Source organism: Aristolochia californica, unplaced genomic scaffold (genome assembly GCF_029961685.1).
Source record: "Aristolochia californica isolate CCGP_79_NKW_82.1479 unplaced genomic scaffold, dmAriCali1.0.hap1 SCAF_15, whole genome shotgun sequence".
Lineage (NCBI taxonomy): Eukaryota > Viridiplantae > Streptophyta > Magnoliopsida > Piperales > Aristolochiaceae > Aristolochia > Aristolochia californica.
This window is the reverse complement of record NW_027181826.1, coordinates 18900874-18914452: the sequence shown is the minus strand read 5'-3', so window position 1 is coordinate 18914452 and position 13579 is coordinate 18900874. Positions and strand designations below refer to the sequence as shown.

General features: G+C 39.7%; 2 protein-coding genes across 2 annotated transcripts; both read left to right on the top strand.

The window, feature by feature from the left end:
- Positions 1-154: 154 nt before the first annotated feature.
- Positions 155-1840, top strand: LOC137952358 (protein ECERIFERUM 26-like). The gene is made up of 2 exons (XM_068799505.1): positions 155-612; positions 814-1840. The coding sequence occupies exons 1-2, from the start codon at positions 187-189 to the stop codon at positions 1657-1659; spliced, it is 1272 nt and encodes a 423-aa protein (XP_068655606.1). The 5' UTR covers positions 155-186; the 3' UTR covers positions 1660-1840.
- A 1844-nt stretch (positions 1841-3684) lies between these two features.
- Positions 3685-13084, top strand: LOC137952056 (protein CONSERVED IN THE GREEN LINEAGE AND DIATOMS 27, chloroplastic). Its single transcript, XM_068799124.1, has 7 exons — positions 3685-3980; positions 4101-4253; positions 9207-9284; positions 9819-9914; positions 10414-10449; positions 12313-12482; positions 12588-13084. Exons 1-7 carry the CDS (start codon positions 3756-3758, stop codon positions 12748-12750), a joined length of 921 nt encoding a protein of 306 aa, XP_068655225.1. The 5' UTR covers positions 3685-3755; the 3' UTR covers positions 12751-13084.
- The last annotated feature ends 495 nt before the right edge of the window (positions 13085-13579 follow it).

Below are 13579 nucleotides of genomic sequence, written 5' to 3'. Positions count from 1 at the left end.
TATCTAGCTAACTTCTACAGACCTTCATGGAACTCTCCTCAGAGTCTGTCATCCCTTTAACGCAAAGCCTGCCCCCCCACTACCATTAAAGCCCCCATCCACCCACAATACCAAAACCTCTACTGTCATCACCTCCCTGATTAGTCCCTTCCCCCCAGTTCGTCCAACTTATCAACAGCAACCACCATGGTCTCCGACGACGCAAATGCCATTTACGTAGTCCGAACCTCCTCGGTCGTGCCCGCGGCCGTCACCGGAGAAACTGCCGTCCATGAGCTCACCAACTTGGACTTATCCATGAAGTTGCACTACCTCCATGTGGTCTACTACTTCGACAAGGAAGCAGCGGAAGAGTTAGACGTCCCGATCTTCATGAAACCCATGTTCACCTGGCTTGACACTTACTGCTCCGCCGCCGGTAGAGTCCGGACGTTGGAGGGTCGGAGGCCCTTCATCAAATGCAACGACGCTGGGGTGAGGATCTTGGAGGCCAAGTGCAGTAAGAGCTTGGAGGAGTGGCTGGAGGTGAAGGACCACTCGCTTCACAAACAAGTCGTCTACAACCAAGTCATTGATTCCAACATCCGGTTCTCGCCCTTGGTCTTCCTCCAGGTATGATCTAACGGTCTTTTGCATGGAAAAATTAGCCGTGAGTTTCACTTTTAATTACCGTGAGATTCAATAAATCGATCAAAACAATAACAGCTCAAAAAAGAGGTGCAAATGAGAGTTTGCGTTTTGCAACGTTAAAACGACATTCTTTACCTCTTTTCTCCTGTTCTCGAACAACTCCTTATTTTCATCGTTTTACAGTTCACTTTTTTCAAGTGTGGAGGACTGTCAATAGGACTTAGCTGGGCACACCTTCTTGGAGATGCAGTCACAGCTTCTTTATTCATCAATATGTGGGGGCAAATACTGGCAGGAAAACCAAGAATCCAAAGCCAATACCTCCCAAGAACTCAGATTGGAAAAGCTGATAAGCCCACCAAGAAACCACTTTCAGCAAAACAAATTCCTGTCAAAGATCGCTGGATAGTGGATAATGAGAGCAAAATGGAGACATTATCTTTCAATATAACTGACACCCAGTTAACGCAACTCCAGTCAAAGATCTCAGGACAGTTCTCTACTTTTGAAACCATTTCCGCTCTTTTCTGGAAATGCTTGGCTCAAATTAGAGGGGAAAGGCAACCAAAGTTGATCACCATTTGCCGAAATGATGCACTGGCTAAAGGACCAGGCATGCTAAGCAACAAACAGATTATAAGTACTGCAGAGGCAGATTTTGACATACCCGGAGCACAGCTTTCAGAATTAGCAAAGCTAATAGCAGAAGGGATTGAAGACGAGAGCAAGGAAATTGAAGCTATGATGGAGACAGAAAATGGACTTGCAGATGTTCTTCTATATGGTGCAAACTTGACATTTGTGGACTTGGTAGATGCAGATTTCCATGGTTTGGAAATCAAAGGGAAAAAACCTGTTTATGTGAGCTTTGATCTTGCTGGAGTTGGAGATGAAGGGGCAGTTTTTGTGCATTCGTTACATAAGAAGCTCGAGCAAGAAACTGGTGCTAGAGTGGTGACCGTTATCCTGCCAGAGAATCGTGTGTTGCAGCTGCGGAATGAGCTCAAAGGAGAATGGAACATCAACTAAATGTTGGAGTTCTCGACTAGTAGCTTAGTCATGAAGTGCCAAAACAATGGACATTTAGCCAGTACTGATGTTGTTTTGAAGCAAAGTAAGCAAGATTTGATGAACCAGAATAGACTATTCTTTCTGTGTCAAGCAAGTTTTTTAGCGAGTTCATTTATGACAATTTGTCTTTGGTTGAAGGTATTACGGGTTATGAATATGCTAAAATTAACTTAATCTACAACAGACATTGTTCATGGTTGGGAGCACCATTTTGAAATTAATATGGAACATGCTGTTTATTTCTGTCCATGATACCCTTAGGCTTTGAAAAACAGCTGATCTAACTGGCCAACCGAGTCACACCAACAAAGAGAAATTTCTCGGATAGAGGCCACCCCCGCCCTTTAATTTTGACTCCTTCCCTTGACCATAGAAACAAAGGAGGGAGCCGGCAACCCCCTCTCTCTCCTCACTATTAAAGAAGGAGAAAGCTAGAGACCTTCTTCCCCTTCCTCCTCCCCCCTTTTCCTTTTCCTTTTCCTTTTCCTTTTCCTCTAGCTATTAATCATGGCATGTAATTTCATAGCCAATAAGGGTAATTTTGTAATTTGGACAAAAAAAAAGAGTACAAGTGTCAACCACTTCATTTGGAAAAAATTGAAGACATGAAGTATTCTTTAAACAATGAGACTTTTAGGTTTTTACCCAATTTTAAAATTTAATTAGATAAATGACGATTGTTTGAATTTATTAAGAAAAATACCCAACTTTGATCGATCAATTGTACATGTGTACAGTCAAAAGTGACACATCAAACTCATCCGACCTAACAAAATATTATTGCACTGGGGACATTGCATTTCAGGTCTTTGTTTCATAAATGAATTGTCATTCTGTAATATTATTAAAGTTTCACCTAAAATATAACAAATCACTTTTACACTCATAATTGGTTATTAATGAATTTGTATATTTTCACCATTCTACATAATCATTTATCCCCATTGCTTATTGGCTACAACAGTTACATTGTGTTTATCTCATACTCATACACCGAAGAACAACTGGTCAAATTATTAAATGTAGTCATCATTTTACTTAATTTTGCGATCAAGTATAGAGCTATTGTGTTTCATGAATATGACCTATATCGTAGTTTTTCATGAGTTTATTACAGGCCATCTATTGAGAAAATAAAAATAGAGAAAAAACACATGTCATCTATTGAGAAAAATCTAGGCACATATATGTTAGACTTAGAATAATAGTTTTTATTCTTTGGTAATGATGTCATGTACAAGAATATAATATTACTATGTCAAGCAATAAATAATATTTATGATATGCTACCCTTTAATACTATGTTATTGTCAGAGCTAGGTGGTTCTGTCCATCATTGATGGGTTAGGTACTTGGCTTTCTGCACTTAACAGATCGGTCTGTTGGGTTGTATTGACTCGGCGTTTGACATAGTATCAGAGTTAGGTCATACTATAAATTCAAAAGAATAATTTTTATTCTTTAGTAATTATACCATATAAATTATATAGTATTATAACTATGTTAAGCAGAATAAATATGTTATTTTATAGTAGAATACTATATTATGATAGATAAAATACTAGAATTATAAAAAGAAGAGTTGAATGGAAATAATAATGTCAGTCTAAAACCAAGGGTATTTTTTTCATTTTATCATTTTGGTCCAAGCATCATAATTTTGACATTATTTGATAAATAACTAATAAATTTCCCTTAAATAAATAGTATATTTGGGGATGTTCCGTGTCCCCTGCACATGTCGTCCCGTGTCCTGCACACACACCAACAAGCAAGAACGCAGCGTACGTGTGACTGCCACGTTTCCCCAACGACTCCCCCGCATGACCCGCAGGACCACAATAATATAAAAATGAGACCAATTATCCGTCAAAATGTTATTTTTAGGCATCACATAAAAAAAAAAAAAAAAAAAAAAAAAAAAAAAAACAAAGCGCTCACTTCTGAATCGAGTGCTTACCTCCACGTAAATTGCATGGTCTGTCTTCAACAGCTGCATTCTGAATAACTAAAACTTCCCCGTACCTTACCAATCTAAAGCAGAGAAGAGCAAGATGCTCAGGTTGCAGCTTTACTGCCATTGGATCCCCAACACCGACGCCACCACTGGGTGGAGCCGGGGTATCAGCTTAGTTTTGCCGTTACAAGGAGACCGACGCCGGTTGCGATTGAATCATGCTAAAGCATTGAAAGACGAGAAGGAGGGCGGCAGAGGCGGTTTTGCTGGGCGGGATTGGGACCCGGGATTGGAGATTGAAGTCCCCTTTGAACAGAGGCCGGTAAGGATGAATTTTTATGTCCTGATTTTCTCAGAATCGGAGTTTTCTTTCGGTTGAAATTACGTATGCCGGGAGAATGGGTCTACTACCGAATAGAATGTCATTCTCCTTTTCTAACAGGTGAATGAATATTCAGCTCTAAAAGAAGGGCCTCTGTACTCATGGGGTGAACTGAGTCCTGCCGCCTTCTTCCTACGTCTCGGAGGCCTCTGGGTGGCCGCTTTCACTGTTCTCGGAGCGCCCATTTCAGCAGCCAGTTTCAATCCTTCCACGGTAGGCAGAAGATTGAGCTCCGCCTGTTTCGATTTTAAATATTGGTTGTTTGTGGCGAATATGAGAAACCTTCTAGCATAATAGGTACTAAAACTGGTTCAAAGGATAAAGGTAGAACTAAGGACACTTAACGTCAGGGATATGGGGACTTGAGTCGAAGGGAAGATGTTTTTTAGACAATATTTTGTCTGTATGTGCTTGCAATTTTCACGTACGGCTGGAATAGACCCTTCCACCACCTGGGTTAAGATCGTCTCTGCTGGTCGATATGGACCAAGCATATAGCTAGTCCCGACCGATCGTTGAGGAGCAAGTATATCTCACCACATGTGAGAGATAGATATGGAGTTCGTCTCTGTCTCATTCTACTCGGGGTAAGCGCCCATTCAATCGTGCGAGGGAAGGTACAGCCTTTTCACAGGCAAGGCGGCGGCAGCGGAAAGCTTTCGCTGCAATCGGAGAAAAGTGCGAATGTTTAACAGAATTCACCACACAATATGGGAGAGAGTATTTCATTTATATATAATTTGTTACAGCGTGATTGTAGAGATTACAAAAGATTGGATTTTACAATGGATGAAAAGAATTGATCTAATGCAGCTAATTGAGCTCCTAGCTTCTGTAATGGCGGGTCAATAGTGTCCTGTAAGGAAGGCCGAAGATCATGCAATGAATCCTTGACACCCCCCGTAAGTGAAGCATCGGATTAGGACAGATGTGTAGCTTGAATAAGAAAAATTGAAAGAGAGGCCGAGACACACTTTTAGTGAAGATATCAGCAACCTGTAAATGAGAGGGCACATACTATGTGCAAAGTTTTCCAGTAATAACAAGTTCACGAAGAAAGTGGATGTCTAACTCAACGTGCTTGGCCCGCTTGTGAGCAGTAGGATTTGAGCTAAAAAAAATAGCACTTTTGCTGTCGCATAATAGGAGAGGCCGTTGTGGAAGAGAAACCTTGAGGTCACGAAGAAGATGCGTGAGCCAAAGAAGTTCAACGGCAGTGAGAGCAAGAGCGCGATACTTAGACTCACAGTTGGAACAAGAAACAGTAGGTTGCTTCTTGGCACTCCATGAAACTAAATTGTCACCAAGGTAAATGGAGTAACCGGAGGTAGAGCGACGAGTGTCAGGACATCCTGCTCAGTCGGCATCAGAGTAAGCAACTAAAGAATCAGGAGCAACAAATGGACGGAAAGAGAGGCCAAAATGTAGGGTACCCTTGACATAGTGAAGAATGCGCTTGACAACAAGAAAATGGTCATCAATGAGAGAGTGTAGAAACTGACTGACGGAGTCGACAACATGAGCAATATCGGGACGCGTGATGGTCAAATACTGAAGAGCACCAACAAGAGACCTGTAAAGAGTAGGATCCGAAAACAACTGACCATCAGAAGATAGATGCTGAAAAACAACCATAGGAGTGTGAGCAGGCTTGCTGTCAAGTAACTGAGCATGAGCAAGAATGTCTCGCGCATATTTCAGCTGGGTAAGAAAAAAACCATCGGTGGTGGGTGTAGCTTCAAGACCAAGGAAGTAATTGAGAGAGCCCAAATCCTTAGTAGCGAACTCAAAATGAAGCTTACAAGTAAAGCTATCAAGAAGAGAGGAGTTGTTGCCCGTAATAATAATATCTTCAACATATAGGAGCAAATAAATAATGTCAGATTGTCTGTGAAAGACAAAGAGTGAAGTGTCGGTACGATTGCAGTAAAAACCTAGATGAGTGAGGAAGGAGTTGAACCGCTAAAACCAGGCACAAGGTGCTTGTTTGATACCATAGAGAGCTTTTTGTAGCTTACAAACATGATTAGGGAAGAGATGATCAATATACCCAGGAGGTTGTTCCATATATACTTGTTATGTAAGATGACCATTGAAGAAGGCATTCTTGACATCCAGTTGACGGAGAGGCCATTGGTTGGTTACAACAAGTGATAGAACAACACGAACAGTGGTAGCTTTGATGACAGGGATAAATATGTCGGTGTAGTCAAGACCTGGCACTTGTGTATAGCTCTTGGCCACGAGATGGTCTTTGAGACGTTCAATTGAGCCATCGGCAAATATTTGGTTCGAAATACCCAATTAGAGCCCACAATATTGGTGTAAATAGGTCGAGGGACCAAAATCCAGGTACGATTATTTTGCAAAGCTTGAACTTCTTCATCCATAGTGGCAAGCCATGCAGGATTCTTGGTAGCAGATTTGAAACCTTTAAGCTCAGTGGACGTCAGGAGAGCAGAGAGAAGACTAGAAGATCCAAAGAAGGAAAGATCGGCCGAGAGACGAGGTTTGAAAATACCAGTCTTGGCTCGTGTGAGCATAGGATAAGATCCCACTAGAATAGCAGCAGGAGCAGTGGATCAATAGTAAGTGGATTAGGATTGGAGTGCGGCATAGGTGGATCTGCAATAGAATTAACGACCTGCAAAGACTCATCCACGGGATCAATACAAAGAACACACGGACGGGATCCGGATTGAGCAGTGTGCTGGGAATGGGGCGCGGGGGAAGATTGGGGTTTGACTATTGGAGGAAAACCTGTTCCATAAAATTAGAAAATTGGAGAGAGGATAGTGGTTGAACCTGGGAGGTAGCTAAGGAGGGAAAATAAGTCTCATCAAACTGAGCATGTCGAGTGATATATATCCTAGAGGTAGTGAGATCTAGACAACATAACCTTTTATAAGAAAAGTTGTATCCTATAAAGAGACAAGGAAGGCTATGAGGGGAAAATTTATGAAGCATATAATCACGTAAACATGGATAAACACGACAACCAAAATGATAAAATTTTTCATAATTCGGGGAGAAACCATAGAGAAGCTCAAAAGGGGACTTACCTCCGAGAAGTGGTATGGGCAAGCGGTTGATGATGTAAGCTGCAGTGCTAAAGGCGTCAACCCAAAAGCTAGGAGAAGTGTGGGAAAGGAAAAGCAGGGCCAAGCCCGTTTCAGTCACATGACGGTGTTTCCGTTCGGAGCGACCGTTTTGAGCGGGAGTATAAGGACAAGATAGTTGGTGATGAATGCCAGAGGTACGAAGGTGAGTTTTTAAGCGGTTGTTAGTAAATTCTGCTCCACCATCACTTTGAAAGGGTTTGATAAGAGTGATCCACACCTCACGGGATGTAGTTAGACCGACGGCTTCAGCCATGGCCTCTTCTGAAAGAGATGAGAGGAGAAGGCTAAGAAGACACTGATCTGTTGCCTTCCACCCCAGATGTTTGGGGCTTGGCGTCTGAGTGGTGGGGGGTCAAATGGAGGTGGTGGCACAAGGGTGCCGTCCACATGACCCAGCAATCCTTGACTGTCAAGGAGGGGAAAAATTGACTCTTCCATAGGAGATAGTTGGAGGATGAAAGCTTGATGGTAACCATGTGAATCATGGTGTTGAAGGGAAGAAGGTCGGGAGAAAATTCAGAGGCCATTGAGGATCTCGGAATGTTAATCCAGGTATGCTCTGATACCATGCGAATGTTTAACAGAATTCACCACACGATATGGGTGAGAGTATTTCATTTATATAATTTGTTACAACGTGATTGTAGAGATTACAAAAGATTGGATTTTACAATGGATGGAAAGAATTGATCTAATGGAGCTAATTGAGCTCCTATAATGGCGGGTCAATAGTGTCCTATAAGGAAGGCCGAAGATCATGCAACGAATCCTCAACAGAAAGGGGAGGGGGAAGGGAAGTGGGAGAAGGACTATTCCCCTCCCCCTCCGTCCCCTTCCTCTGCTCATCACAAGAGAAAGAGAGGGAGGAGGAGGCTCTCTCCCCCATTCTAATATATTACTCCTCAGTATAGTAACCAACATTGAAAATTAAGTGTTAATGACATGAAAACATATATACAAACACTAAAATACCTACTAAGTATTAAAATAATACTAACATGCATCTTGGTGGATTTGAACCATCATCCTCTTAAAGCAACTTTGAGTGCTCTTTCCATTTTGAGCTTAAAGATCCATTGAGAAAATTACACTAACAAAAGACAATAATATAACATAAATTCTAAAAACAATGTGCAACATTCTCCATGCAAGGATACATGCAGCAATTGTTCTTCATGAACTGTTGGCTAGATCTAAGTGTCATTCATTTACAAGATTCCAACCAAAAAAGGACCAAGGGAGATTCTTAACCAAGAAAACTGAATACTGTTTCACAGCTAGAGTTTTGACAACTACTTGGCAAAACTTTATCTTGAGTCGGCCAACCAAGATTAAGCCAGAGTTTTTCGGTTCTCACTTAAAAGGAAAACAGTTTTTGGCTTAAATCATGAATACCTAGCTGGTGGGTCTGGTCTGAACTTGAACTGGACTTGTTAGTTCGGTCCGGTTCAATCATTTTCTTATGAAGACACGATGAAAAAACTTTTACTAGAGAGGATTCAAACCATGACCAAGTGCCTACATAGAAAAGGTAGTATCTACCAAACAAAGATTGATTCATATCCAACTTCAACAAAATAATATATATGTATATATATATATATATATACAGAAAATAAGAAGGTGGCCTAATATGAGTTAGTCCTACCAATGGTTGAATCCGGTCTCACCCGATTGGACCAAAGCCAGTCATCTTACCGGTTTGATGGCAGGTTCAGTTTTAGTAACATTGGATGAGATGATGTACTAGATGGCTCTGATTACATTGGACTCCTACGCAGATTCCTCCACTTTGATATAATATTATGATATGCTTATATGATAAAAGTTGCAGCATTTGCTATATTATTAACTACATCCATAGGAAGAGATACAAGCACTGTCAAACCTTGAAATGTAGGGAGGTGTGCTACTGTTTCTAGCTTGGAATGAACCATGAATTTGTTTCAACTCCAATTGCAACTCAAGTTCCATGCTTGGTGTAAATAACATAAAAATTTCTAGCTGTTGTAGAATTTTTTTGATATTCTTCTGAAAATTGTAGGAACCTCTAAGGTTTGCACTAGCTGCTGGGACTGGAACTCTTTTCCTGGTGTCACTAGTTATTTTGCGAATATATCTGGTATGTTCTTTTCTCAATTTAATTGTTGTGAGATTGAACGTCGAAAGAATTTTCTTTTTTTGAAACTTGCATCTGTTTTACATTGATTGTTGTGCTTAGTGTTCATTTATGCCGTATTTCCTGCAGTGACATCCGGTTATTAATCTAGAACTTAAAAAAGGTATTGGTATACACACCACCAGGCTCAGATTTGCATTGAGAAGAGTACGACTAACCTGGCTCAGATTTCATGGTATCAAACTAAAGAAAACATAGGTTAAGGAAAATTCACCAACTGGAATGTCAAACTTAGAATCTCTGCAGAGAGGACCTTGATACTGTTTTTGTCGTGAGACAATCTATAGGCACAAAATGCTTCTCACTTCATCTGTCTAGAGCCAATGAAGTAAATTTACTTAGTGGAGCTTCTTTGTATATGGACGGACCATAAGTCATATTTTGATCAGAAATTTTGTTGGTCATATTTTTTTTACATTTTGATGCAGGCCTGAGAAGTTATAAAGTATTGATCTTCTGTTGTTGTTCATGTTATAGGGGTGGAGTTATGTAGGTGATAGACTTCTATCAGCAGTAATACCTTATGAAGAGAGTGGATGGTATGATGGACAAATGTGGGTGAAGCCACCAGAGGTTAGATCAAATGCAATTCAAGGAACCCTCTAAGAAAATTCCTTTGATGATATTTATGTCTTTTTCAAAGTGTTCACTAAAGTTTGCACCATCTCTGTCGTCTCAAATCCAAGGTTTTCCTTTCAATACCACTGGTCAGATCCCTGCAAACTTGATTGAGTAATATTTAAAAGCTACAATTGTAAACGAAATTCTTAGAATACACCTTCTTTTTACCTATTTTTCATTAGGAAACTGAATGGTGCAGATTATTCCAGAGTCCAGACTAAAAAGAAGAGTGAGACATTGATTTCCAAATTTTGCTTGCACTTTTTGCTAAGGCACTATATGACTTGAGAGAGCTTAAGCATAAACCAATTCCTGTTGACTAGATGGTGCACATTTAGATGAAAGCAAGAATCAAATAGTATGCCATGCTTCTAAAATGACTTCTCCTCTAAAAACCATCTCTGTGAAGCTGACACTTCCTCATGATTTATCATGTTTTCTGGTATCACAGGTCCTGGCTCGAGATCGTTTACTGGGCTCTTACAAGGTAGTGTATCATAATTCTAAGAACCACTTAATTTCACATATGCAAGTACACACTATCTAGAGAAAGAAAAAATCTGCATAAAGATAAAGTAAAATATCAAGTATTTTTCCTGTTGATTGTTCTAATGAAATAACTAGTAAATTAGAAAGCATAGTTCGAATAATAGTCTCTGGGATATTTTGACGGGTAGCTTAACCATTTACCCTCTCCCTCTTCTGGACCTATTCTATTTTCATTGATATGTTTAGTTCTCATGATTTTGTAGTTATATACTTCTGTATGTTGTAATAGGGAAAGAGGCATATATGTTATATTTGCTTTAAGCCCCTTGATCGAGATATAAAGAAAGAGGGGTCGATCTTGACCCCTCATGGTACTCTCTCCAAGATTGTGCAACAACCCTGTTCTATCTCTTTCTTCGCGCTTTAGTTCTCTCCAATTTCTCTCTTCCAGCCATCAAACTTCACGATTCTACATAGCATCAAAGCAGGTTTACAGATTCTGGTAGGCTTTTCTGCTTCTTCCTTCTCTTTCTTCACCTGCGGCCATGTCTCAAGGGGAAGGTTTGATTTTTCTATTGTAAAAGACACTTTTTGTCTCTTCTTTGTACGACAACCAATTAGAAGATGCTTTACAGTAGATTCTTAATCCACATTTGATGTTTTGTGCTCCTCAATTGTTTGAATTAAGGTATACCTGCTAAATTATGCCTGCACAGACCTTACTAGTCTAGTTTGTGAATTTCTCAATGATTTGCCTATGGTCTATAGGAACTGTATATTCTGAAGTGATTGGTGGCTGTTTTAGCTGTGATTTACCGTTGAATGGTGTTGGGTGGTTGTTAAAGTGTTGATGTGGGTTCAAGTTAAATAATCCTATGCAGGCTATATAATACCGTTTTAGTTCTGTCTTGCGCTTATCTTGTGGGTTGTAGCAGTAATTGAGATAATTATTTTCTGAATGGAAGTTTGATACTATAGCATCCTCAAGTTCTAGGCAAGTGATCTGCCGTTCCATTAATTCTGGATATGAAGAGAAGAATACAGCTAACATCCAGATCACTACCACTTCTTTAGGCTAGGATTGTTCCAATATTTTTAAAAACTAAGGCTAAGGACCATGAAAGCTGCTCCCATCTCCTCTTTCTAATGGTTGGAAGAAAAAAAATACCATAGTTATATCTTTGCTTCTAAATAGCTTGGAGCCATATTTTAGCAATCTAGTGCTGCATTCTCATAGATTTACGGCTAAAAGTTTCAAAATATTACATTTTTTTTTATTCTCATAGATTTACAGCTAAAAGTTTCAAAATTTTGCCAGATAGAATACTGTATTGGCTTCTTGTTAGTATAAACATTAGAATTGCCATGACACTCACTATAGGTTACTGCACAGTTCAATCACCCCAACAGTCTGAAAAGAGTAGGGAAAAAAGCTGGAACTATGCTGGGTCATGTATTTGTGGATATAAAAAATACCTCCTCAACTGTGAAGACATTTTGCTCAATTAGATATAAGGATTTCAAATAACAGGATGGTACTTTCACTAATTTCAAAATTAAGATCTTGTGAAACTTGGAAGCTTTGGGTTCTCTGACCAGTATCACAGCCAAAATATTAACAGCAAAAACAGAATTCCCAACCCCCAATTCAAGGAAAAGAATCTTGGCAAGAAATTGTGTCACTTCACTTTGCTATGGAGTTTTTAATATAAGTGCTTTCAGTGACAAAATACTAGGACTTTTTAATATAAGTCTAATAATGTAAATGATTAATATAAATTTGGTTCCATTCAAAGAGAATGTAAGCCTGAGAGATTGCAATCTTTAATACGTACTGAACCCATTCAAATGCTTGTTTTAGGTGAAGCCGGTCATCAATTTGCTGAAGCAAACACTTGTTAGCACGGGAGTAATGCTGGTTGCAGGGGTATCGTTATTCATATTTGCTTCTCCAGCAGAGGATTTCCTGCAGAATCTTTTCAAGACAAATGGTTCAAGTATTTCAGCCTCAAAGATGAAGCCAACTCTAAAGTATTAAATTTTGTCTTTGTCTTCTAATACCTGAATCTGAAGTTCCAAACACTTGCTTAACTTCTTTGAACTTTTGTTTTTTTGGGTTTTGCAATGATAATATAGAAAAGAAGAATTATTAAGTTTACCAGTAGAGGTGAAGGATGATGATGACCTGGCGACGGCAGCTGCAGAAGCCGCTGATGGAAGGCCTGTGTATTGCAGAGACCGTTACTATCGGGCATTAGCAGGGGGACAATATTGCAAGTGGGATGATCTTGTCAAGTGATGCAGATGATATTGAAACACTATTTTTTTTTGTTGAAGGGCAATTATAGTTTTTTGGCTTATAAAGTTGTGATAGTGCTTTAACCATTACTTGCCAAACACCAATTTCATATTCCTGTAAGCAAGTGGCGTCCTTTAGATTTTTGAGATAGGTTTGTGTACAGAGCAAGTGGCTTCTTTTGATGGCTGGAGCAACACACATGGGGAAGTATGATACATAATCAGAACACCAGAAAGAACAGAGATTCCAGCAAATTTGTTTTTGTTTTTGTTTTTTTACCTCAAATTATTGTGTTAAGAATCTTACGGATCATGAAAAGGATCTCCAAAGAAGGATGAGAAAACATTTCTTACTAGTTTTCCACCTGAAATATATAAGTTTTTGAATACGGTGATTCATTACATAACAATGTTAGGCCACGACGTCGTTCAGAGAGAGGCCATAAGCCAAATCTCAAATATTTGGGATAAAGCTGGGACGTGAAGCCGGACCAAGGGACTGGGTCGTGGCAGTCGAGAGTCTTAAGGTGAAGAACGGATCTTTAGGGGTTATGAGTTTACCGAGTTTATTGTCATTTGGTTACGAGTTTACCGTCATTTGATTTTTGCTTAGTTTTATTTTTGTACGTAGCTTTGCTTATTTAAGTAGATAAACATTATCAATGAAGATAGAAAATCATTGTTGTGTAAATTGTGGTCTCTCTCACCATTTTTTTCCTGGTGCGGACTATCTTATACGACTGCTCAGCATCCAGCATCTCATTGTTGCGGCTCTCCGATTGACACTCCGTCCAAGCGAAACCGGCCTCCTGATTCCATCACCAGACACT

Excerpts from the sequence above, each read along its gene's own strand:
- LOC137952358 (XM_068799505.1), top strand. The coding sequence starts at position 187 with ATGGTCTCCGACGACGCAAATGCCATTTACGTAGTCCGAACCTCCTCG. Across the intron at positions 613-813 it reads CGCCCTTGGTCTTCCTCCAG|TTCACTTTTTTCAAGTGTGG; the intron begins GTATGATCTAAC and ends ATCGTTTTACAG.
- LOC137952056 (XM_068799124.1), top strand. The coding sequence starts at position 3,756 with ATGCTCAGGTTGCAGCTTTACTGCCATTGGATCCCCAACACCGACGCC. Across the intron at positions 4,254-9,206 it reads CCAGTTTCAATCCTTCCACG|GAACCTCTAAGGTTTGCACT; the intron begins GTAGGCAGAAGA and ends TGAAAATTGTAG. Across the intron at positions 10,450-12,312 it reads GTTTACTGGGCTCTTACAAG|GTGAAGCCGGTCATCAATTT; the intron begins GTAGTGTATCAT and ends TGCTTGTTTTAG.